General features: G+C 54.0%; 2 protein-coding genes and 1 non-coding gene across 10 annotated transcripts; all 3 read left to right on the forward strand.

Moving 5' to 3' along the window:
• Positions 1-831: 831 nt before the first annotated feature.
• ING4 (inhibitor of growth family member 4) lies at positions 832-7,329 on the forward strand. Of its 8 annotated transcripts, none has more exons than XM_075552150.1 (10): positions 849-917; positions 1,340-1,434; positions 2,323-2,778; positions 3,621-3,692; positions 5,301-5,467; positions 5,635-5,749; positions 5,907-6,015; positions 6,125-6,272; positions 6,501-6,562; positions 6,661-7,329. In XM_075552150.1, exons 4-10 carry the CDS (start codon positions 3,665-3,667, stop codon positions 6,698-6,700), a joined length of 669 nt encoding a protein of 222 aa, XP_075408265.1. In that variant the 5' UTR covers positions 849-917; positions 1,340-1,434; positions 2,323-2,778; positions 3,621-3,664; the 3' UTR covers positions 6,701-7,329. The 8 variants fall into 8 exon arrangements, with proteins under 8 accessions (XP_075408262.1, XP_075408264.1, XP_075408263.1 ...); XM_075552152.1 differs by having other exon boundaries at positions 2,595-2,778; XM_075552153.1 differs by lacking the exon at positions 2,323-2,778.
• Positions 7,330-7,466: 137 nt separating this feature from the next.
• ACRBP (acrosin binding protein) lies at positions 7,467-23,471 on the forward strand. Its single transcript, XM_075552146.1, has 10 exons — positions 7,467-8,824; positions 9,133-9,351; positions 9,551-9,645; positions 10,086-10,209; positions 11,720-12,188; positions 12,663-12,795; positions 20,080-20,259; positions 20,386-20,553; positions 21,887-21,970; positions 22,433-23,471. The coding sequence occupies exons 1-10, from the start codon at positions 8,572-8,574 to the stop codon at positions 22,553-22,555; spliced, it is 1,848 nt and encodes a 615-aa protein (XP_075408261.1). The 5' UTR covers positions 7,467-8,571; the 3' UTR covers positions 22,556-23,471.
• On the forward strand, positions 18,874-18,980 carry LOC142452041 (U6 spliceosomal RNA). Its single transcript, XR_012785106.1, has one exon. It is a non-coding gene; the product is annotated as a U6 spliceosomal RNA (small nuclear RNA).
• Positions 23,472-24,069: the final 598 nt, after the last annotated feature.

Genomic DNA, 24,069 nt, shown 5'->3' on the forward strand with positions numbered 1-24,069 from the left:
CCAGGCATGATGGCTTATGGCGTTGTCAGGGGTGGTGTCAGCAGTGTGGGCCCAGCAGGTCTTCCACTGCAGTCCAGTTACAGCCTGGGAAACCCACAGGCGCAGCTCTGCCCTGCCCTACAGGTCTCTGAGTTGGAGTGGACCAGGGCTGGGGCGGTTATTATTTATAACGATGTTGGCATCTAACGGGCTCAGCCAACCACGATGGAGCCCAGATTCAATGCTAGTTAACATTACACAAAGCCCCTTAAGAAGAAGGGAAAGGAAGTGCACGGGCTTTCAGAGACGGCAAGGTCAGACGTGGTTAGCGTGTTACACGTGGCAGTGTCGGGGCTGCTGCCCACGGACCATCTCCGAGACGGTGGCATCCCACTTTGTTAAGTAATGGCGTGCCTATGCTTCGGAAAGAGTGCTGGGGAGAGGGTGCCCGTGGAAGGAAGGCGTGTGAGCCTCACAATGCCAATTCCTACTGCGCTGGCCGACGTCGCCGCCCGAAGACGACCCTCCCCAAGGGAAACACGCGCGCCCCCAGTCCCGAGAAGGGGCATTTGAGCATGAAGGCGAGGACGCCCCCCACCCGCTCTGCGCCCCCCGTTACCGCACCTCCCCGTTTTGGAGGGAAAAGTTGGGGGCCTCATTCAAAATGGCGCCGCCCACGACGTCGCGCGCTCCGGCGGCGTCCGCGGGCCTGGGGGGGCGGGGCGGCTGCCCGGAGCGGAGGCCGGCGCCGCGTCGGGCGGAAGTGCCCGGCGGAGGCCTCACTGAGGGCGGAAGTCGTCCTTTTGAGGGCGGAAGGGATGCACCCTGGGGCTCGCTCGGGCGCCCCGCGCGTCCCGGTCACTTCCGAGGTGGAGCGGAAGTTGCTTTGTTTTGCTTCAAGATGGCTGCGGGGATGTATTTGGAACATTACCTGGACAGTAAGAGCCGCTGGGAGGAGGGGTCAGGGGTCAGGGAGCGCGGGGGCCGGGCGGCGAGGCCCGGCGGACGCGGCGGTGACCGAGGGGGGCGTTCCGCGGGCAGGAGGGGTGGACGGCGCGGGGCTGCGCAGCGGGGCCCGAGGCCGTCCCTGGAGCCCGGCCGCCACTGCCCGCCGAGGCGGCGGCACATCGCTGCCGGCCGCGCCCCGCTTCTCCCCGAGACCGGCTCGCGGTGCGGCCCGCTGCCAGCTGCGGGACCCGAACGAACGGCTTCCGTCGTGCCGCGAAGATCCGAGGCCCGTTCCTCGCGGCGCCCGTGTTGTCGTTGATGCTGCGTGTGTGAGCCGCCCCGTCACAAACCTGTCACCTACAGGATGCTCAGGAATCAGTCCGTGTCTTGTTTTTGTGTTTTTTTTACTGAGGTGCTGCTCTTGAGTCGAGCCGTAACGTCAGACCCAGGCCTTAAGATTCTCACGGTCGAGCAGGAAACATTCTGTGTAGAAATGGTTATTAAACGGTAGGACGAGACATGTATCAAAAAGCCGCACTGAAGAAAGCGACAGTAACTGTCTGGGTTGGTAGGGAAAGCTTTACCGAGAGAGGGTGGTGTTGGAATCGAATCTTGAGGTTTTGCGTATTTATTTGTCAGTATGAAAGGGAGAAGAAATTCTGGGTATAGTGACAGGCAGGTGGGGGGGGGGATTGACGTCAGTGTGGTTGCTATTTAGGATTTTATAAGGGAAGATGGGGAACTGAGATTGAATAGAGAGGCGGGGGCAAAACTGCACAATATATATTTTAAGCCAAACTAAAAAGTTTGCATTTTAAGGAGAGAGGAGCCAACCAACTTCTTAAGCAGGGTGTGATTTTTATCAAAGGAAATGACTGATGTGTGCTAAATTGATTGGTTACAGATCAACTAATGATAGCAATCCAGGAGAGATCAGTTCCCGAGACCAGGGACTGAGGGAGCAAAAGGAGTTCAATAGGACCGAATTTGTGAGATGACTGACAGGTGGAGGGAGGGCAGCAGGGAATCCTGGGTGACTTTTAGATCTCCTGCTTGGGGGGGGTGGAGGAAGGGAAGTAAGGTAGATATATACTAACAAGGTAGGAAATCCAGAAGTAAGTGTAACTTAATTCTCTGTTAGATTTAAGCATATGAATGGCAGTTGTATATTAGCATGAATAACTCCTTTCAGGGGAAACAAGTGAGAAAATGCGAGGATTAATGGGTGGGTACCTCAAGAAAACTACCATTTAAGGGAAGGGCTAAGGAGACCACAGTGTTAGACTTACCAGAAGGTATATGACAAGATAGGGAATTCTAAAAGGAAGAAAGTTACTTGAAGGGGAGGACACTGTATCAACTGCTACAGTTACTCTTTTTAAAAATGCCCTACAGAAACTAAGCCCATTACCATTTCCACTCCTGTCCACCCTACAGGACAGAGGAGGGACTGCCTCCTAGCAGGCTTCCAAGGACGTAAGTCGTGTGGAAGCTAATGAGCACATCTTTTTCCCGATAGAGTAACAGGTGGGATCGAACCACCGACCAGCACTCCGTTTTAGGATAGGACTGATTAACGACCGTTTGATAAATTATTGGTGACTGAAAAGAAAAAGTCACAGTAAACCGCGGTTGTAGGCTGAAGGAGTGAATGTTTTTTTAAAAAGGTTGAGGTGGAGCCGGGGAAGCAACTGCACCTGTATGGGAAAGACGACTGTATTTATGCATCTGTGCGAGTATTTATTATCTTCCATATCCAAGCCACCCTTCCAAATACCGGAGAAGTGCAAGACAGGCATGTTCCAGCCTTCCTGGAGGTCAGAGAAGACCCAGAACTCATTATACAGTTAGGTGTGTGAAAAGCGAGACATACAAGACCTTCACAGCATACATCCTCAGAGGCTGAGGAAGTCATATTTGACCTGAGCTTTGAAAGATAAACAGGAGCTTAATAGGCTTAGAGATAAGTTGGGGTTGGGCTTGGATTAGGTTGGGTGTGAAGGAAGGCTGGACAGAGAGAAGACTCAAACCAAATGCACCGCCACTGAGTCGATGCCAACTCCTGGTGATTCACAACAGGGCAGAGCCGCCCCTGTGGGCTTCCTAGACAGACTGTGGCAGTCCAAGGCCCCGTCTTTGTCGCAGGCAGGGAGGACAGCGCGTCAACAGCCTCGGGGCTGGGAAAGCACTGGCAGGTGGAAAGCACTAGAAGACCAGTGTGGTTCGCAAAGGCAGAGTGCACAGTGGGGCGCTAGCAAGTGTGAGGTAAGCAGGGCCCCCAAAGTGCACAGCGTCCCAGAGCAGGACGTCAAGAGGGGGCTGTGAGCAGCAGGAAAGTGACCTGATCCAAAGAGCACCCTGGCTGCTAAGGAGTAGACTGTGTGCATTATGAGCAGTAGCCGATCCAGGGAGGCCCTTTCTAAGTGGCGGGCACGAGGCCTAGAGGCAGAGATTGGAAACCAAGGACGGAGAAGGGCCAATTTGTAGCACCAGGCTGGGAGAGCTGCCCAGATGAGGTGAGTGGTGGGCAGAGATGGACGAGACTTTCCCCGAGAAAGGAAGCGGGCAGGCGGTTTCGGCTCCACCTGCAGGTCCCCAGGAGGGCAGACTGGACCTGTGGGCCCGCTTTGGAAATCCCCTTTAAAAAGCCTCAGGCCTGTGGAGTGTGACTCCGCTGCTCTTCCTCTCCGTAGGTATTGAAAACCTGCCCTTCGAGTTGCAGAGAAACTTTCAGCTCATGAGGGACCTAGACCAAAGAACCGAGGGTACGTAAAGAGTCAAGAGCCCATGCAAATAGTGAACGTCCGTGGTCATGTCTTTCTCTACTAAGTGTCCTAAGTGGCTGGAGAAGAGCTGGAGAAATGGCTGGCCTCTCTGTCTCCCTCCCTCCCTCTCATTGTCACTGTGAGTCTTAAAGAGAAATTAGAGACCCTCATTTCCGTGTCAGCTCTTTCCCAACAAGTGGACTGTGGAGACAGTGTATCAAGAACCAGGTACTGTGTTCTGTATACCTTCCTCCAGAAGAACGGAGGAAGCGAGGTCCACTCCAGAATCCTTTCTGCCGCCCGTGTTGGTCTTAACACCACCTTTACAATGGCGTCAGCCTGCAACTCAAGTGCTGGTAGGATCTTTGCTGAGACAGATGCTGCAGAGAAAGCCGTCAAGAGAGCGGTCACTCACACCAGGGTCTCTGCGCTGTGTTCTTCAGTCTTGCGAGGATCCTTAGCTACCATCCATCCATGGCCTTGGACTCCAGAAACCGTTGAACAGGTTTGGCCGCCTTGGGTCCTTCTGATGTCCAGGCGGAGGCTACACTACAGGGGTCCCGTGGTCTCCTCAGAGTCGAAGCTACCTGTGGGCACTCTTAAGCCCCTCCCCTCTAAGGGCATCCACATCTCCTCCATCCTCACGAGGCCCTGCTCCAGGATGTAACCGGCCGTGTGCAGATACCTGACACTGGTGACGTCCCTGTTAGTCTAGGCAGGTTCGCTTGGGAAAAGACAGCCCTCGTCTGAAATCCTGGACACAGCTCGGAGAGCTGCCTGCGGAATGCTAAGGACCAGCTTGCTTGCTTTGTCAAACACCCGAGTACGTCCCCAGAAAGGTCCGTTGAAGATTCTGAAACCCTTTCTCGGCTTGCTTCAAAGGCCTGGAATGAACTGGAGTCGCAGAGCCTCCCTGGTGATCCCTTGCTGCCCCTGTGGACAGCCTGACGTTTGTCCCTCTCTGTCTGCCTTGTTTGTGGTCCCTTCCAACTCCCGGGCAGGACACACATCCGTAGCCTCAGAGTTCTGGGGTATCCCCAGGCTTCCAATGCTGAAGTCTCCGCTCCAATGAGTCACTTGCTCAGACAAGCAGAGCGGGGGATGGGAAAGGCAAACAAGTTGGCCGATGATGAGCAGCCAGGCCTGTGTGATGGGAAGGCCAGGGCCTGATTTTAAACGGCGAACTCACCGACCGACCTAGAGACCTGGAAGTGGGTAGCAGCATTTCATCACCTGGTGTGCAGCCGTCTGAGCTGCTGAGGAGTGCTGTGGAGAAGCAGAACCAGGCGACTTGAAAGCCAAGTTTAGGGTGAAGCAACTGCAAGTCCCGCAGAGAGGCTCCCACAGACCTCAGCAGAGTGACAGTGCCCCTCGCTGCCTTTTGCCCATTTTACGTTCCCACGGTGAGGGCGGCCGTAAGACAAATCCCGGTGCGTGTGTTGCGTCCCTCTGGGTGCGTGGCAGGCCCCATCCCTGGGAACGCGCAGTGCCCGTTTCAGTGGAAAGGCTGCGGTGGTGAATGGCAAGGCCTGCGGAGCGAGAGGAGGCAGTGGGTTTCCGGCCTGGCCACCAGGGGCCATTGTGACCAGGCCTCTGTCTCTGTTGTAGACCTGAAGGCTGAGATTGACAAGTTGGCCACTGAGTACATGAGTAGTGCCCGCAGCCTGAGCTCCGAGGAGAAGCTGGCCCTTCTCAAACAGATCCAGGAAGCCTACGGCAAGTGCAAAGAGTTCGGGGACGACAAGGTGCAGCTTGCCATGCAGACCTATGAGATGGTAGGGCCCTGTTTGTGGCTCCCCGCCTACCTCCCGTCTGCTCCTCAGGGCCCTACACTGCTCCTTCTGCCGGGCTGGTGCCGGGCCTGGCCCATCCGTGTCGCCTTTGTCCGCCACTGTGCTGGAACCCGCCTTGTAGCTCTCCCCTCTTGTGCCTTGCCGCCCAGGTGGACAAACACATCCGGCGGTTGGACACAGACCTGGCCCGGTTTGAGGCGGATCTGAAGGAGAAGCAGGTCGAGTCCAGTGACTACGACAGCTCCTCCAGCAAAGGCAAAAAGAGTGAGGAGGGGGCGGGGCTCCGAGAGGTGGGGCAGGGAGCCAGCGCAGGCTCTTCACCGGTCCAGGAGGGGTGTCAGCTTGGAGGTCGGGGGAAGAAAGCTGGTACTTCACCTCTCTTTCTGTCTCCCTGCCTTCTGGCGCTCCCCTTTTTCCCTAGAAGGTCGGACTCAAAAGGAGAAAAAAACTGCCCGGGCTCGGTCCAAAGGGAAAAACTCCGATGAAGAGACCCCCAAGGCTGCCCAGAAGAAGCTCAAGCTTGTGCGCACGTGAGTGCCTCCCGGAGGACTTCCCTGGTAGACCCGCTCTTCCCTCTCCTCAGTCACCCGGCCAGCGGCATTGCCCCTGCAGGTGACACTCTCCCCTGTTGGCCTGCAGAAGTCCTGAGTACGGCATGCCCTCGGTGACCTTCGGCAGCGTCCACCCCTCCGATGTGCTGGATATGCCCGTGGATCCCAATGAGCCGACCTACTGCCTTTGCCACCAGGTCTCCTACGGAGAAATGATCGGCTGTGACAACCCTGATGTGAGAGCCAGTCTGCCTCAGGAAGGGCAAGGGCTCGGGCTTGGGCTCGGGAGGGCAAGCCAAGGGTGGGGGGCGCCATGCTTGAATAGGAAGCAGGTGGATGCTGGCTGGCCTGGGACTCCAAGGCGTCTCCAATGGGATGGAACAAAGGTGTTGGTTGAGGAATCTGAGAGCACCCCCCTCCCACACACACTCACTCAGCTCTCTCCCACCATCTTCCTTTCCCAGTGTTCCATTGAGTGGTTCCACTTTGCCTGCGTGGGGCTGACGACCAAACCCCGAGGGAAATGGTGAGTGCGCACCGTGGCCGGAGCTGACCGCCCTGCGTTCATGGGCGCGGCCGTGGTCCTTCCTCTTACTCGCCTTCCCCGCTCTTGTGCTACTCCAGGTTTTGCCCACGCTGCTCCCAAGAACGGAAGAAGAAGTAGATGCGGCCTGGGAGTGCAACACAGTTTCTCCCACGCCCTCCTGCCCCCCCACCCACCCCAGATCTGGGCTGGTGGGGAGAGGAATGCCTGTGCTGGGCCCGGGGGTGCAGGGAGAAGGGGGCGGTGTAGTCCCGCCATCTCTCCTTCGGCCCTCCCCCTCTTCTGGTGCTGAGGCTGCATCCCAATCCTGCAGGGAGGGGTGCGCAGCCACCATGGTGTGGGTGCGTGCTTGCTCTCGTCCCCCCAGAGGGCAGCGCTCTCGCCCACTCCCTTCTGCCTCCACGCCGAGGCTGGTGCTGTCTTTCAGAGGGGTGGGCTGCTCCACGCCCCTTGCTTTGTATTTAAGGACTGGCGCAGTAAGCATGGGGCCGCCACCAGCCCTCCAGCTTCTCCCCACCCACCCCCATGGGGGGCGGCTATGGTGTGACCAGTTTTCTTCTTCGTTCTCTTCCTGCTTTTTCCACGGTGCGGGCTCCCCAGAGTATCTGGGCTGTGGCCCTGTTTGCAAGGACACACCTTCCCCCACGCCAAGGGGATTCATCCCGGCCTTGTGACTAGGGGAGGGCAGGTGATCCTCAGATGACACATGTAAATGAATTGGGGTAGGTGAATAAAAGCTATACATGTCAGCCTGCTGTGTTTATTGTACACGCACCATGTCCGAAGAATACGCAGGGCCCCCTGTTTGTGCCCCCCAGAGTGGGTAAGAGGCAGGAGCCGGCCCTCTCCACCAGGAGTTTCAGCGTCTCCGCTTGGCCCTCCGAAAGTAGAGAGACCAGCCTCCAGTCAGGGCTCTCCACCCCAGTTAGCTAGTGCAGCTTCTCCGGTAAATAGGTCTCATGTCTTCAACAAGGACGTCTGGGTCCTATGCCTGTGCTGCTCTGCTGCAGCACAGGGCGTTTCCTCTCAGCCCATTGGCGGGCTTGCCCTCCTCCTGCTTGAGAACTGCTAGCTTAGACCACTGAGCCGTCTCTAGACCCTAGCCCTGCTTCGGGGCACATGTATTACATGACCACACAGGCTTTTCCAGTTCTGTCGCATCGACGCTGCTTTGTTGCATGTCCCTGGTCTCTGCCCCAGGGCCCTGCCTGGACGTGCATCCCAGCCTCACCAGCTCGAGCTAATCGCGCTCTCAGCCCTGTCCTTATCTGGGACGCCGCCGTACGCCCTGTGGGGTGACTGGACGCTGAACAAGGTAAAACGAGACCACTTCATTGAAGAGTGTCAAAAGCGAACATCTCAGGTCCCCCAGGTTGAAAACCCTAGCCGCTCCAGGGCCGTTTACTCCCGTGGAGAGTTCGTCCTAGAAACTCGGGCAGCGCTGCCCTGTCCTAGAGGCGCGTGGTTTTCCGTTTTGTTTTGACGTACCATGATTGAACATGAGGTTTCTAATGGAAAGGCCAATGGTTCAAAGGGCCCGTGCTCTGCTCCTGGGAAGGTCACACCCTGGGGAGTATACGGCCCTCCATTGTCGTCGTGGGTCCCAATAGCACACCACAATATACAGCGCAACTGGGAACTCTGAACAACAAAAAGGCTCACTGGCTAACGGGTCAGTCAGTGGGTGGATCTCGAAACCACGTGCTCCTGAGTATGCAGGCTTCTCACCTTGGAAACAGGACACTGGTTATCGTCTGCGAATGAATTCAAGTCTGAATGTCAGTGGACCTCACGCACACGGCACAATGAGTTGAAGCAAGGTACGCCGCTTTTTAAAAGATACATAGTTAAAAGCAAAGCTACAAACATTAGACACAAACTTGCACCGTGCTTAAGAGCAATGTGTTCCGAATATATGTCAGGTTCTACAGCAGCTCACGGGGAACCTTCAGTGTCATGGACGAGACAGCTCCATTCAGCCAGGCAGTCTCATGTCACGGTGCTGCAATGGACGGCTCTGGGCCTCGTCTGGGTGGGGAGGGTCCAGGCCAGGGTCAGTTTCCCGAGGCCCCGCCCCCCGCGCTTGTGACGTCAGCCCCGCACCTTCTAAACCCTCCCGTGCTCCGGCCGCCGCCTGTGTGGCTGCGCCGGCCCGTTGGAGGCTCCTTTGGTGCGCGCAGCTCCGCGGATCTGGTGGGGCCATGAGGAAGCTGGCTGCTGGCTTCCTCCTGCCCATCCTGAAGGGTAAGCCACCCCCCAACTCCTGCCCTGCACTCCCGATCTGATCTGAGCACCCGCCTTTCCCTGGCGGTGCCCTGGGCGCTGCTTCCTAACTTCCGAGACCCTCCTGGGATCTGCCTCCCTGGCGCCTGGCCTTCGCCTCTAGAACTCCTGGAACCCCCTCAGCCCCCAGGACTCCGCCCTCTCTCCCCCGCAGTTCCTCCAGGACACACCACGCGGGGCTGCCAGACTGGCTCTGTCCTATGCCCTGAGCCGGTGTGGGGGTTCTGTCCAGCCATCTGTCTGCCCCGACCCCACCCCCAACCCTGCAGTGCTGCTCCTGAATCCACTTCCTGTCCGAGCGCAAGATTCCACTTCCAGCTCCACCCCAGGCAGTCCCCTCTCCCCCACCGAGTATGAGCACTTCTTCGCCCTGCTAACCCCGACCTGGAAGGCCGAGACCACCTGCCGGCTCCGAGCGACCCACGGCTGCCGGAACCCCACCCTGGTCCAGCTGGACCAGTATGAAAACCACGGCCTGGTGCCTGATGGTAAGGAGCTAGTTAGTGGGGAGACGCGGGCAGGGGGGCAGAAGGCACCCCACCCCTCAGTGCGTGCTCACATGGGACAGGCGAGGAGTATGGTCCACAGCCCCCAGGCCCATCTCCACTCTCCAGCACCAAGGAACCCACCGCCCTCCTGAGGAAGGGCCTCCCCTGGGTGTTCACTTCCCACCCGGCCTTTTCTCAGGTGCTGTCTGCTCCGACCTCCCATACGCCTCATGGTTTGAGTCCTTCTGCCAATTTACTCAGTATCGCTGTTCCAACCACGTCTACTACGCCAAGGTGAGGCCCAAGGCCGAGGCTGCCTCTAGCGCCCTAGGGTCAAAGGAGAGGTGGGGGGGTGGGGGGCGGGGACAGGCATTTGAAGAGCTTCAAGAGGGTACTCCCTCCCGGCCATTTTGCCAGGGGTTCACAGGCATGAATCCAGTCTGGCCCGGAGCTCCCAGGCTACCTGAACCACCTTGACATTGAGAGAAGCTAGGGCAGAGAGAATGGACCAGGGCGGAGATATGCCCGCTACCATTTCTTCTGAGCTCAGTGGTTTCCTCCAGGGCCAATGCAGGGGAGCCCCAGCAGGTGTGTGGTCAAAATGAGTTTGCTCTTCCAGGGGGTACGGCTTCTAGCATCCCTGCCCAAGGATTGTGAGCGGTGAGCATTGGTGGGAACAGGAGTAGGAGGACCGAGCCCGCGGGAAAGACCTTGCTTTTCTTCCCTTCTTGCAGAGGGTCCGTTGCTCCCAGCCCGTCTCCATCATCTCCCCTAACACTCTCAAGGAGATTGACACTCCCTCTGAAGTCCAGTCCACCAAGCCACTCGTGACCTCCCCCACCTCATCGCATGCCACAGGTGAGATCTTGCAGCACCTGACAGTCTCCCAGAAACGCCTTCCACAAGTCCCAGAGGCCAGGAGGTACAGCATTCCAAACAAAGTAGGAAGCACCATCATAGCGTTCATTTCAACCCACATCGGACCTGCAGGACAGACTCAGCTGAGCTGCTCCACCTGTCTGAGGCTGCGAATCTCCACTGACACAGCTGCTTCCCCTTTCTCCCACGGAGGGGGCCGGAGGGGGCCGTGGTTTCCAATCACAGACCGCGTCTTTAACAGCCCATCATTTAGCCCATCATTGGTAGGGAAATGGGAACGGGGCAGCGGGAGGGGGAGGCCCTGGTGGCATAGTCGGCTAATGAGCTGCGTTGGTAACTGCAAAATCAGCAGTTCAAAGCCATCAGCCCCACTGAGGGAGAAAGATGAGGCTTTTTACCTCCATAAAGATGTACAGCTTAGAAACCCACAGGGGTGTTTCTACTCTGTCCTATGGGGTCCATGTGAGTCAGAGTCCACTAGTAAGTTTGAGTTGAGAGGGAGCCCGGGAGGAGCTGGTGAATAGGTCTGTTTTGTGGGACTATAAGTTAGGGTTTGCTTTTTTAATTTAATTTAAATTTTTTTAGGGTTTTCTTTCTTTTCACTGTGTGAAACCACTTATTAAATAAAATTTTTTTAAAAGTCAGGAATACACTGAAAAAACGGGTGTCATTGCAGCGAGCCGTACATCTTTGGTGCCATTGTTTTTAGGTTTTATCAGCACCTCATCTACATGTCGCACAATTCAGTGACCCCAGCCTAGCAAGAAGTGTTGTACAATTATCACCACCGTCCTTGAACGCCGTCTTCTTCCTTGTGCTCATTGTTATTCTTGTAATTATGATTTTTTTCTAGTTGTAGCAACAACACACACAACAAAACATTCTCCAAGTCCACAACTTCTACGGGCATGACTCAGCGCTGATGCTCTTTGTGTAGACCAGCCATTAGTGAGCTCCTTTTCCAGATGTTTCCACCACGAGTTAGGTTTTCTTATTCCAGACCCTCGCCCACTAGCTCGTCACTTTCTGCCCCCTTCCTTTCTTTGGAATTTCCCTCCATTTGGAAGCCCTCGAGACTTAAGCTGGCATCTTTACTTTAGAGAAGACTGGTTGCTGGCTATTAGGTGTTTCCTAAATAAGGTGGTAGTTGAGGTGGGAGTTAGGGAAGCAGGTCACTGGTAGAAGTTGGAAGATGACACATACTCCTAGTACCACCATTTTGCTACAATGTTATTCTTTTTTAATAGGCACATTCTTCTTTGTGTGTGTCTGTTAGTTGCCTATGAATGATTGGTTCGCCTTTCCTTGGCCTCTGTGTGCGTGTGTGTGCGCGTGTGTGCGCGTGTGTGTCTGTGTGTGCGCGTGTGTGTGTGTCTGTGTGTGTGCGTGTGTGCGTGTGCGTGTGTGCGCGTGTGTCTGTGTGTGTGCGTGTGTGTGTACAGAGGCACTCAGGCTATGAGCTTAATTGTCTCTTTCCCGTCTGCTGCAGCCACGGAGCGACCGTCTTTCCAGGCCTGGCCCGAGCGACTGAACAACAACGTGGAGGAGCTGCTGCAGTCCTCCTTGTCCCTGGGAGGCCAGGAGCAAATGTTGGATCACAGGCAGGAACAAGGGCAGGAGCACAGACAGGAGCAAGGCCAAGAGCATAAGCAGGAGGAGGGGAAGGAGCAAGAGGAAGAGCAAGAGGAAGAGCAAGAGGAGAGGGCGAAGCAGGAGGAAGGACAGGGGACACAGGAAGGCCTGGAGATAATGTCTGAACTACAGACAGACCCAGAGCCCAAGTTTCAGTCTGAATCTTTGTCTTCCAACCCTTCCTCCTTTACTCCCCGAGTGCGGGAAGTGGAGTCCACTCCTGTGGTGATGGAGAACATCCAGGAGCTCATTCGGTCAGCCCAGCAAGTGGATGAAGTCAGTGAAGTCTCGCATGACGGACCCTGGAAAAATACCAAGCGTGGCAGGTAAAGGAGGTTCTCAGTCCCACGCTGGCCCGGCCCTCTCTTCCAAGGCTGCCTCTGGGAACAAGAAGCCCACCTTCCCAGCTCCGACCTCCAGACCCACTCAGACCTGCTTGGGCTTCAGGCACATCACGCAGCTGCTGCCTCACCCGGTCTGTGCCCGTCACTGGCTTCAGTGTGGTGCTTGACGTTCCTTCTCTACAGGATACAATAGAATGAGCCCTAGCCCTGGAGCTGCTGGGCCTGGATTAGGCCCCCTTGGCCCTGGTCCTGTTCAGCTCTGCAGCCTTGAGAAAATCACTTCCCCTGCCTGGACTTCAGTTCCTCGTTGGTCCAAAAGCCTCTAAGGCCTTATCCAGCACACTCACTGTGTGTGTGATTGAGACCAGATGCTAAGGGGAGGGGCAGAGAGTGGATGTGGCCTTCTGCTCCCCGTCCCCCGCCCATTCCCCACCAGCCAGTGCTGTCTTCTTGCAGCCTCCTGCAGCTGCCCCATGTGGAAGCCATGCTGGTACTGTGCTATTCGATTGTGGAGAGCGCCTGCATCATGACCCCCACTGCCAAGGCCTGGCAGTTCATGGAGGAGGAAATCCTTGGTTTTGGGAGGCCGGTACGCCCTTCATGCTCTTTAATGGATCCATGTTCCCTGGGCAGCTTCTGGAAGTGGGAGATAGGCAGTTATATAAACACCGTGAGGCATGGTTGGGGAAAGGCTTTCCCAGCTGGGATCCCTTCTCTGGAAAGACATCTCCAGCCCACCTTCTACAAGGAAGGGTTGGTCCCAGTTGGGAAGTCATTCCGGTCCAGCAGGCATTCTTCAGCGGTCCACGTTGTTGGGCCTTGAATCGCCTCTTGAGCCATTGTGAATGCCTGGCATTGCCTGAGACTCCGCTCTCCTCCTTCCCAGAGCGTGTGCGGAGCGCATTCCAGGGAACTTGTAAAGAGAGTCCAATGTTAATGTATCCTGAGGACCCATCAAGTTTGCTCCCAGGAAAATACACTTAGATTTCCAGTTTCTGTAAGTGAACAAAATGCATCTAATTTGTCAAAAACTTGAAAACATCTTTTTAAATTATAAAAGCGGTATAATTTAAAAAGAGCATGACTAGGCCATCCACTCTACAAATAGTGGTTGGGCACCAACTCTTTACAAGGTCTTAGAGATCTTAGCAATGAGTCCAATTGATGGAATCCTCTGTCCTCTTGGAGTCTAGTTGGGAGAGTCAGATGAGAAGATGGACAGTAACGTCCGATGGGGTCATTGCTGGGCTAGAGAGAAGAACATAGAGAATGAGGGGCGGGGGCGGGTGATTTCCCCACCTCCACCCCCGTTTGAGAGGGGCAAAGGGACTGACAAACTAAGACCTGACGAAGTGGTTAGGCAAAAGAGGGGGCCTGGTAGAAGGTTGCTAGCAGAGGGAATAGTGTACCAAGGCTCTGGAATCCGGAAGAACAGAGAGTTCATGAGGGACTAAGAATGGGCATAATGCTCCTGCCCTCCAGGGGCCGAAAGCCCATAAAGGGGGTTCCGTGGCCACCGCTGTAACGGGAGTACAAGAGGTGTTGGAGAGAGGTGTTTGTTATTCACGTAATGGCTCAGAACTCCGGAATACCGCAGTGCTCACTGGATGTTAGGACTTGGTCCAGGGCCTAATACAGCATCCATTGACTCGGAGCAGAACAAGAGGGTCGTAATCTGAAAACTCTGAAATGGTAGTCTAGAGCATTTGGCTTTTCATTGGTCAGGGAGAGAGAATACAGCCCAGGTTGGGGGCAGGGCCGGGCTGTGGTCATGAGGATTGTCCACTGGGCTGGGCTGCATGGGGCTCGTGTCCTGGGACAGGCTGTGTCCACCGGTGAGGAAGGAGGGTGACAGACTTGACTTGAGCTGCGGCTTAGCCAGAGCCAGAAAGTTCAGCCAGGAGACAGGTGAACCTACTGTACAATACCCTCCAAGGACATGGAGGTTTCAAACCTGGGTGCTCGGGTACAGCATGGATTTTGGACCTAGATAGACCTCGCTCCACATCCCAGCTCCACCCTATACTAGACATAGGACTTTGCGCTGGTTACTGAACCTCACCGGGCCACAGCTTCTTCAGTCAAATGGGATTGTTACTCATGTATTTTCTATTATAAGGAGCCCTGGTGGTGGTGTGGTTATGCTTTGGGCTGCTAATCACAAGGCCAGCAGTTCCAAACCAGCAGCAGCTCCTCAGAAGAGGAGGCTTTTCATGCTCATAAAGAGGCCGTCTCGGGTGAAGTTAGGAAGCGTTGTTGCTTAGGGGGCATTGAGTTGACGTTCACGGTAGTGGAATAACTTGGGAAAGGATCTCAATTATGGTTGTATGAAGAGTATCCTCAATGGCACTGAATTGTACACGTAGGAGTTGTGGAATTGGAGGATGTTGTGTTATGTGTATTTTTGCCACAGTTAGAAAAAAATAGTTTCATGAATAATGAGTACAAGGAAGAAGAAAATGTTCTGGAATTGACTGGTGGGAACTGTACAACTCTTCTTGATATGATCGAACTATTGAACTGTCTGACATGGATGAAGTGCAAACAAAACTGGGAAACCCACATGGTCACTGTGAGGCAGAATCGACTTGGTGGCAGAACGATCAAGAAACACTGGTGATTGGAAGGCAAACAATGGAAACTAATAGGGAGGAAAGATTAGAAGCTGGATTAAAAGGATCGGTCACAGAAACGAAGATTCCCTTCACAGAATTTTGCCAGCCCAATAGCTTCATTGCAAAGATTTTTTTTTCAACAACATAAACAGCATCTATCCACGCGGACCTCACGAGAGGAACCAATTTGCCCACATTACTAGAGTTACTCCGGAGGAGTTGCCAGCACCAAGTGGCTTATAATAAAAGGAAGGACTTTATTGGGTTCTTATCTAGAGCCTGAGCCCCACCCACCCCTACCCCCCAGGAGCACCGTATAAGGTAGGAGAGTGGATTCATGGGGTTGTCTGGGTCGGTCGGTCAGTGAGCCAGCAAGCTGTTGGTTACACAAGGCCGTGCGGGGTGTGGGTGGGGGTAGCAAGTGGGTTACAGAGCAGAATGGAGGAGGGTGCGTGTGAAGGTTGCCGGGGAGGGGCTTTGCCCATTCCACAGGCTGCTTTATCTCTGGAGCTGTCGTGCCTCAACTCTACCTGTGGGAGAGATGACAAAGAAGGCAAAATAAGGCGGGGGGAGGGGGGGGAACTACTGTGGAAGAGACCCTCAGTCGCTCATACGTAAGTGTAAGTTGAAATTGGAGAAAGTCAAAACAAGTCCACAGGAACCAAATTGATGCCCTTGAGGCCGCCCCCCGCCTGAAGTTAGAGACCGTCGCAAGAACATCTGTGAAAGGACTGACGCGCTGGTGAGTTGAGCTGACACCAAAGACATCCTCTATGAAGACAGCAAGAGAACAAGAAAAAGACAGGACAGAAAGAAAAGACCAGACTGGATGGCAGCGTCTCTTAAACATCAAGAAGCTAAAGGCGGTGGAAGAAATGAAGACAGCTGAGCAGGAAACGTCCGAGAAGATGCATCACAATGAAATCCTTCAAGGCCCACAGCAAAGGAGAAGGCTTTGCAGACTGAGCTGGGCCACCGAGAGGAGAGGCTCTGAAAATTACGGAGAGAGGGACGCGGGGTGGGAGGGGAAGAAACAAAACATAGATGGCGGTGTGACGTGATACTATTACTGATTTGATGTGGTGAGATCACTGCAACTGTAGAGAATGTTTTACTTTAAAAACCAAACTAGTGAAGATTTAAATAAATTTAATTTAAAAAGTGAAGCATCCTGACCCCTCTGATGGAAACCTATGTCTGAGTGGCCCATCGAGGAGGAAGGTAAACTGAAGCAGCTGTGGATTCACTAAGGATGCACAGTTCATTTCAACGCTCAGTGGGTCTCAAGCTACAAGAACTCAAACCCCCAAAAAGTCAAGCATCAAGTTGTAATAGTGAGTGGATTACTGGAGATAATAGGTTAAAATTTAGCATTATCATTTGCTATCCCTTTTGGTACAAATTTAATTTGTTCCGGTTCCTAGTTTCTCCTGCTTTCTCTTGGGTTGTAGTTGTTCTGTTTTGCTTTTATCTTTGGCTGGTTTGGCATGATTTTCTTATGAAATCCAGGATCGGCAGACCCATAGAGACAGTGACTAGATTACTAGTTCCTCAGGTTTTTGATAAGGGAGGTGGGGAGCTAACAACAACGGGTGCAAGAACGGATACTGTGAAAAAATAATAAAATGTTCTAAAATCGTGATGAGTGAATAACTTTTCAATCTGTTTGAGCCACTGAAATTGCATGGTACGTGAATTAGATGCCAGTAGAACAGTTGTGGTTTTTTTTTTAAGTTTTAATCCTGATGGACAAAAATACTGAATGATACAGGACGCATCCAAAGCGAATGTAGCCTGAGTCTGGCCAGACCCTGGAGGAGTGGGCGCTCCTGCCCCAGCTGCTAAAGCAGTGCCTGCGCCCCGGGCACGTGGAGCCTTTCTCTGAGACCCTGCCTCGCACCTTCCTCCAGAGACGACTTCTACAGAAAGAACACACCATTCCAAGGACCCTGGCGCTTCACTCGCCTCCCATGCCGGTGCCGGCCCACAACAGCTTATGGCTTCTGTCCAGACACCTGAGCAGCAGACTGGCACATCCCCTGCAGGCTGGATTTCTGTAAGAATCTTGAAGAGTTTTGATAGTGTAAATGTCAGTTTTGCTCCTCTAGGACAAACACCAAGATATGCAACATTTTTGGTGGGAAAAGAAATTGTCCTGTGACTTCTACCTAATCCTTGAGGCCTGTGGAAAAAAACCTGTATGTCCTTAAAGTTATACAGAAATAGAATAAAGTTAATATTTTTAAATAAGCGATGATGTAGGGAAATACACAGTCACCACACCAAAAAGAGTTGGCTGACATTCAACCATTGTGAGAGATGGCATATGATCCAGAACCAGTGGTGCTGGAGGAAGAAGTCAAACGTCATTGCAGGCATTAGCCAGAAACCAGGCTCCTGAAGCCGATGGAAGGGTTTCATCAAGCTGATAAAGCACTGAACCAGTCCACGCCAAGAAATTTGGCCAACTAGAAGAGATCCATGTGTTCCCCTTCTGATAAAAGGTGACCCTAGAGAGTGCAGAACTTACCAAACAACGTGATACCACCTGCAGGTAGAATTTTGTTGAGGATAATTCAGATAGCTGCAGTAGTACATGGACAGGGAGCTGCCAGACATGCAAGCTAGGTTCAGAGGAAGACAGGCACCCGGGATGTCATTCCTGCACATCGATGGTTCTTAGCTGAAAGCAAAGAGTACCAGAAAGATAGTGACGTGTGTTTTATTGACTGTCCACAGGCATTTGACGATTGACCAGTGAACTGTGAGAAGATCAATGAACTGTGAGAAGAATGGGAATTCCAGAGCACTATACTCAAGTGGAATCTGTACTTGGAGAGCAAGAGGCAGGCATTGGAATAGATCACTGCAGGGTTTGAAATCAGGGAAGGCGTGAGGCTTGCATCCTTGCACTATCCTTACTCAATCTGTATGCTGCGCACAGGATCCAAGAAGCTAGGCTCTGTGTAGAAGAACGCAGCATCAGGATTGGAGGAAGACTTAGTAAGCACCTCGATCCACAGATAACACAACCATGCTTGTTGAAAGTGAGAACTTGAAGCCCCTGCTGATGAAAATCCAAGACTAGGCTTCCGATGGATTGCAACTCGGGGAAACCAGAATCCTCACAGGGGCCAACAGATAGCATCCCGATCAACAGAAGAGATGGACGCTCCCAAGGATTTCCTTTAACTTGGACCCACCATCAGTGCTCCTAGGAGCAGCAGTCAAGGAATTAGAGGGTCACCGCCACCTATCTGATATGCCCAGGGAGGGGCAACCTGTCTTGATGGCAAGCGGAGTGAGTCACTAGACAGGAGCCACTGGGTAGGGCCCTGGCTCAGTCTTGTCAACTGCTCTTTCTACCGCAAGGTGGACATCCTAATCACGGCCCCGCTCCCGTGACAGTAACCCCACCTGTAACTGATATTTTCATTTGCCACATGCCATGCAGGTGAGATGGTTTTCCTTGACTTCCCACGTCCTTTCCAAAGTATATTAGCAAACCCTTGGGCACCATTATGCCCCATGCCAAGGGCCACCCCCCTCTGGGTACTACGCCTTTGTCTTGGTCTGCCATGTGTTCTGCTCAAGACGCTAGCAAATGTGTCCTCACAAGTAAAAACTATGTCCTGAAATGACCGTGGTGGTGATGGCACACTTCTGAGGGACTGACTGAATAGTTGAATTGCATATGTGACGGACAGGCCAGTAAAATTATTTTAAAAGTTAGTCTCAGAAGCCCAGAGGCAGTTCTGCCCTGTCCCATAGAGCCACTGTGGGTCGGAAGCTACTCAATGGCCATGAGTTAATGTCATCGAGAGACAGGAAGCAAGATTTGAAAATAGACAGATTATTTTAGGAAGCTCTCTCCCCCCCCCTCCCCTGTACTGTGTGTTCCATTTGATTCTGAAGCATTGCGATCCCCTCTCGGGTTTCTGAGGCTGGAAACCTGTATGGGAGCAGAAGCCGCGTCTTTCTCTTGAGGAGCCACTGGTGGGTATGAAACACCGACCTTGTGGTTAACAGATTGCATGCTAAATGTCAGCCACATGCTCGCTTCGGCAGCACGTATACTAAAATTGGAACGATACAGAGAAGATTAGCATGGCCCCTGTGCAAGGATGACACGCAAACTCGTGAAGCGTTCCATATTAATAAATAAATGTCAGCCACGATGATTTGTTTAAACCCTAGAAAAAGTGTGAACTTCTGGCTTAAACACCATCGGTTTTGTAAGGAAAACAGACTTCAAAACAAACGAGCACATGAGAGACAGAAATCAAAGGACATCCTATTGCACTGGGCACACCTGCTGCCCAAGTCCTCTTTAAATTGCTAACGAGCAAAGATGTCCCTCTGAGGACCAAGGTTTTCTTGACCCACTTAATAGCCTCAGATACACTTGAACGCCGGGCAATGCATCAGGAAGACGGAGGCGGAATGGATGTGTTTGGAACCTGGTGTTGGTGAAGACTGGAAAGTAACAGTGCACTGCCAGGAAAGCGGTCAGTGTTGAAAGTCCAGCTGGAATGCTCAGAATCCAGGGTGGGGAGACCTCATTGCATGTCCATGTTCTCAGGATCAACCTGGAAAAGCACAGCATGCTTGGTAACAGAGTCAGCGACGAAGAAGAAATCATAAATGACATGGATTAACTCAGTGGTGCCAACCGGCGGGCTCAAAGATACCAACAGCTGTGAGGACGGGGCCATGCCTCCTTCCGTTGTGCACAGGACGGCGATGTGTCGGGGAAGACCCTTCATTGTCAAAAACACTATTATAGGGTTCTTGTGAGAATCGAATGGCATTTACGGTCAGAGTACCTAGCGCTATGTCACTTCTTGAGAAATATCCTGCTACCAGCAGAGTTGGAGAGGGAAAGGGTGTGAGCGCTCTTAAGCTAGACAGAGTTCGGGGTTATTTTAGATCACCCCGGGGCAGCATCTATCAGGCACGTGGCAGTGAGGGCTTGATGATGGGGAAGTGAGCGGAGCGTGTGAGAGAGCTGAGTGCCACCTGCAGAGAGACGAAGGTGACCTGCAAGTGGACAAGTCACCCAAGAAGAGGGTGCTGAAAGGGCGAGCTGAGGCAAGACATCCTTGAGGACCCTTTGGGGAGGGATGCAGGGAGATAATACAGAGGCTTTCTGAAGCGCATTAGTGCAAAGACCTGGGCCCGGCTGGGGCCCTCTGCGGGCTTTGGTCTGGGAGAGGGCAGGCTGCCGGGTCTCAGCATCTCCCCGACTTCCACCCCAGGTCTGTGACAATCTCGGGCGGCGACACACACCTACCTGCGGCCTCTGTGACTTCTGCTCCCTGAAGCTGGAGCAGTGCTACTCCGAGGCCAACCTGCAGCGGCAGCTATGTGACAGCTCCCACAAGACCGCCTTCATCAGCCCCTTGCTCACGTCCCAGACCATATCTGTGGGCACGCAGGTAGGCAAGGCAGCTTAGTGGGGAAGGTTGGGCACCCCAGGTGCCAGGTGGAGCAGCAGTGGAAAGGGAGGAGGCCTGAAGCGGACCAGGAGCCCGCACCTCTCCCCTGTCCCCTGTATACTACAGGCAGGGCCCAAACAAGCAGGTCACTTTTATGGACTGGATTTGTACGGCGGGCTCCGCGTGGACTTCTGGTGTGGCCGGCTCGCCACAAAGGGCTGTGAGGACCCTCGGGTGGCCGGCTGGCTCCAGACTGAGTTCCTCAGCTTCCAGGATGGGGATTACCCAACCAAGGTCAGAGACACCACCCCCACCCCCCAACTAAGCCCCACTACCCCTGTCCCTGCTCCTTGTCACCACAGGAACTGGAATGAGGCGGGGAGCCCCTCATGTCCACCATGCCCCCTGCCTCTCTGCCGTGCAGTGGCACCCCTCCCAAGCTCACTGAGCAAGATTATATTTGACAAAGGGTGCATGTGGGGGGGGGGGGCGGGGGGAGGTACACAGCACCACCAGCAAGCAAGAGATCAAGGTTCTGTTCCCCGCTCTGCTAGTCATTTCCCACCCTGGGCCCAAGTGCTCAAAGCAAAACCCCAAACCCACAGCTTTCTGGTCCTGCCTGACGCATAGGGCACCTGGAGGAGAGAATAAGCTGCCCCACGGGGTTTCTGGGCAACAGGCATGATGGAAGCAGACGGCCACGTCTCTGCTGTAGAGTTGGCTGGTGGCTTATCCACAGCCGACCTTTAGATTGGCAGCCCAGCGCTGAACCAGACCACCTTAAAGTTGTGACTCATCCCTGCATTGCTGACTTCCTCCCTGCCACTGAGTGGAGGCTGACTCAGAATGGCCCTCTAGGACAGGGTAGACCTGCCTCTAGGAGCTTCCAAGACTGTTAAGGTTTAATGGGAGTAGAAAGCCCTGCCTTGCTCCCAAGGAGCTTGGTGCTTTAGAACTGTGAATGAACCCTGCGGATCGCAGCTACTGTGCCACCGGGGCTCCTTTGACTCTGACAAGGTGATACAACACGTGGAGGGGCCAGTCCTGTGATCTGCTCAGCGCTTCCTGACCTCTGTGCCAAGTTCCTTCCCGCCGCCTCCAGCCCCTTCCCTGCTCCCTGCAACCACCGGTGCCCCCTCTGTCCTCAAGGTCACAGCCCCTGTGCTCCTACCCCTTGTTCCTGAAAACCCAGGCGAGGGAAAGTAGGGGCAGAGGGCCCCTGGCCAGCTCTCCTCTCTCGACCCCATGAAATGGAGAGAGGTCTCAGACCCATCCCGCCACCCTTCGGGGCTCATAGGTTGAGGGTCAAGGGCCAAAGAGGAGGTGATTCCTCCAGAGTCCCACATGAAAGACCCTTCTCCGTGCTCCCTCAATCACATCACCAGAAGGAACCTGATCTTGGGCTTTCCCATGCCTCCATCACTTTCCCAGCAAGCTGGCTGGCTGGCGGGACAGCCGCTTCCCATTCTCCCAGAGTCTGGCTCCTTCCTAGCGACTCTGCTCTGAAGCCTGCAGCCTGCTCCTCAGAGAGGAAGGCCCCAGCTCCGGGAGCACGTGGTCCCGCCGCTGCTTCTGACATGGTGGGTATCTGGAGGACTTCTGACACCCCCTCCTCTCCTGGCTTTAGATTTGTGACACCGACTTTGTGCAGTATCCGAATTACTGTGCCTTCAAAAGCCAACAGTGTCTGATGAGAAATGAAGACCGGAAGGTGAGCACCCCCCTGCCTTGCCTGCCTCCTCCCATCGGCCTGATCTCAGGCAGCCACCAAGAGCAGCCTGGTGAGCACGCGTGGGCAGTTCCCACCTGCATCTGTGGGGCAAAGGCCTCCCTCCACCAGAGCCCCGTCCGCTCCAGTCTGGGAGCAAGCACGGCCTTCCCCAGGCAGGAGCGGAAGGCTGGCAGCTGCGGGTGGGGGAACTGCTGCAGGTAGAAAGTGGGGCCCTGAGGGTACCTGCTCTTACTCACCTCAAAGCCTGGGATAAGTCACTTCCCTCTCTGGGCCTCCTCCTCTCTGAAAGGAGGGGGGTTGGGGCTACTTGGTGTCTCTCACAGCTTTTAAAAAACCCACAGCCAAGCTCCCTCCACTGCCCTGTGCTCCTGCCCGCACCTTCTGGTTCTGGTAGGGCCTCTAATGTGGCCTCCCCGTCCCCCCTGCCCCCCCTTCCTGTAGGTGTCTCGTATGAGGTGCATGCAGAATGAGACCTACAATGTGATGACCCAGGCCAAAAGTGAGGACCTCGTGCTTCGCTGGAGCCAGGAGTTTAGCACCTTTACTCTGGGCCAAGCTGGATGAGCTGGGTGCCGCCCATCCTGCCCCCCACCTCACAGCCCGGCCTTGTCAGATTCTCCAGCACTCCCGAATGCCAGCCTCTCTCCAGGCGAGCCCACCGACAGCCCCTGCACACGATTTCCTGGGGTTGGGTCAGCAGTCCTGGAGGGGCTCATCATGGCGCTCCAAGGATCCTGACGGATGTTTTGTACATAAAGCATTTCTTTGCAGCCTGTGTGGCCTGTGCTGGTTCTGCTCCCCTATCCGTAGCACTGCCACCCTGCCCCATGGGAACCAGCCCCCCACCTGCACCCTGCCCCGGTTCATGGGTCTCCAGGTGAGACACTGTTCCGGAGCACGCTCTATTCATGGAAGCAGCTTCGGCAGCTGGGGCATCAGGACTTGCCATCGGAGAAGACCGCGGCTGGGGCTTGGGGATCACACAGGCCCCGGAGGGTAGGTGCCTGTGCAGCTCTGAAGTGGAGCCTCTGTGGAGAAAGGCCCCAGCCTCCCTGGCATTGTAGGTGGCATGTGGGAAGTGGGAGCAGAGAAGGCGGGAAACTTGAACTTTGATCAGGAAGGAGGGAACTGCTGTGGCCAGCCGCCCAGAACCCCTTAATTGGACAGCCAAACGTTTGTCAAGGGAATCCCAGTGCGGCAGGGATTGGGTTTGGCTGACATGTTGAGGTTTGTCTAAAACGGACCCTTCACCACTGGGACCTCCCAGAGAGTATTCTGGGGACATACATATTTGGAAAACAACACAGCTGCTGCTACTAGAGGTTCACAGCATTTTAAAAACATAATTTTATTGGGGCACATACAGCTCTTCACAATCCATCCACCCATCCGTTGTGTCAAGCACATTTGTACATATGTTGCCATCATCATTTTCTAAGCATTTTCTTTCTACTTGAACCCTTGGTAGCAGCTCATTTTTCCCCTCCCTCCCTCATGAACCCTTGATAATTTATAAATTATTATTTTTTCATGTCTTGCACTGTCTAATGTCTCCCTTTATCCCCTTGTCTGTTGTGTATTCTCCTGGGATGGGGTGATATATAGATCATTGTGATTGGTCCCCCTTTTCTCCCCCCACCTTTCCCTTCCCCTCCTGGTATGGCTACTCTCAATATTGGTCCCGAGGGCTTTATCTTGTCCTGGATTCCTTGTGTTTCCAGCTCTATCTGTATCCATGTACATGCTCTGGTCTAGCCAGATTTCACAGCATTTTTAAAAAGGCATGCGTATTATGGGAGAGTTGACAATATGCACAAAACTAGACTGGTCTAACGCACCAACCCCCACCCCGTGTCCTTCACCCAGGTCCAATGACCAACATCTGGTCAGTCGTCCTAACGGCGTGTTAAAGACTGAGAAGCCTTGGTTTTTGTTTTTCATTTCATTTCACTTGAGAAGCCTTGTAATAGCGAAATCTCCGTAGCGTGCCCCAAACTCGCTGGATCACAGTATGCTTTTTCCCCTGTTCACCCAATGATTTAACTTACTGTGGTTTACGGACTAGCAACAAGAGGCCC

Source organism: Tenrec ecaudatus, chromosome 6, assembly GCF_050624435.1.
Source record: "Tenrec ecaudatus isolate mTenEca1 chromosome 6, mTenEca1.hap1, whole genome shotgun sequence".
Classification (NCBI taxonomy): Eukaryota; Metazoa; Chordata; class Mammalia; order Afrosoricida; family Tenrecidae; genus Tenrec; species Tenrec ecaudatus.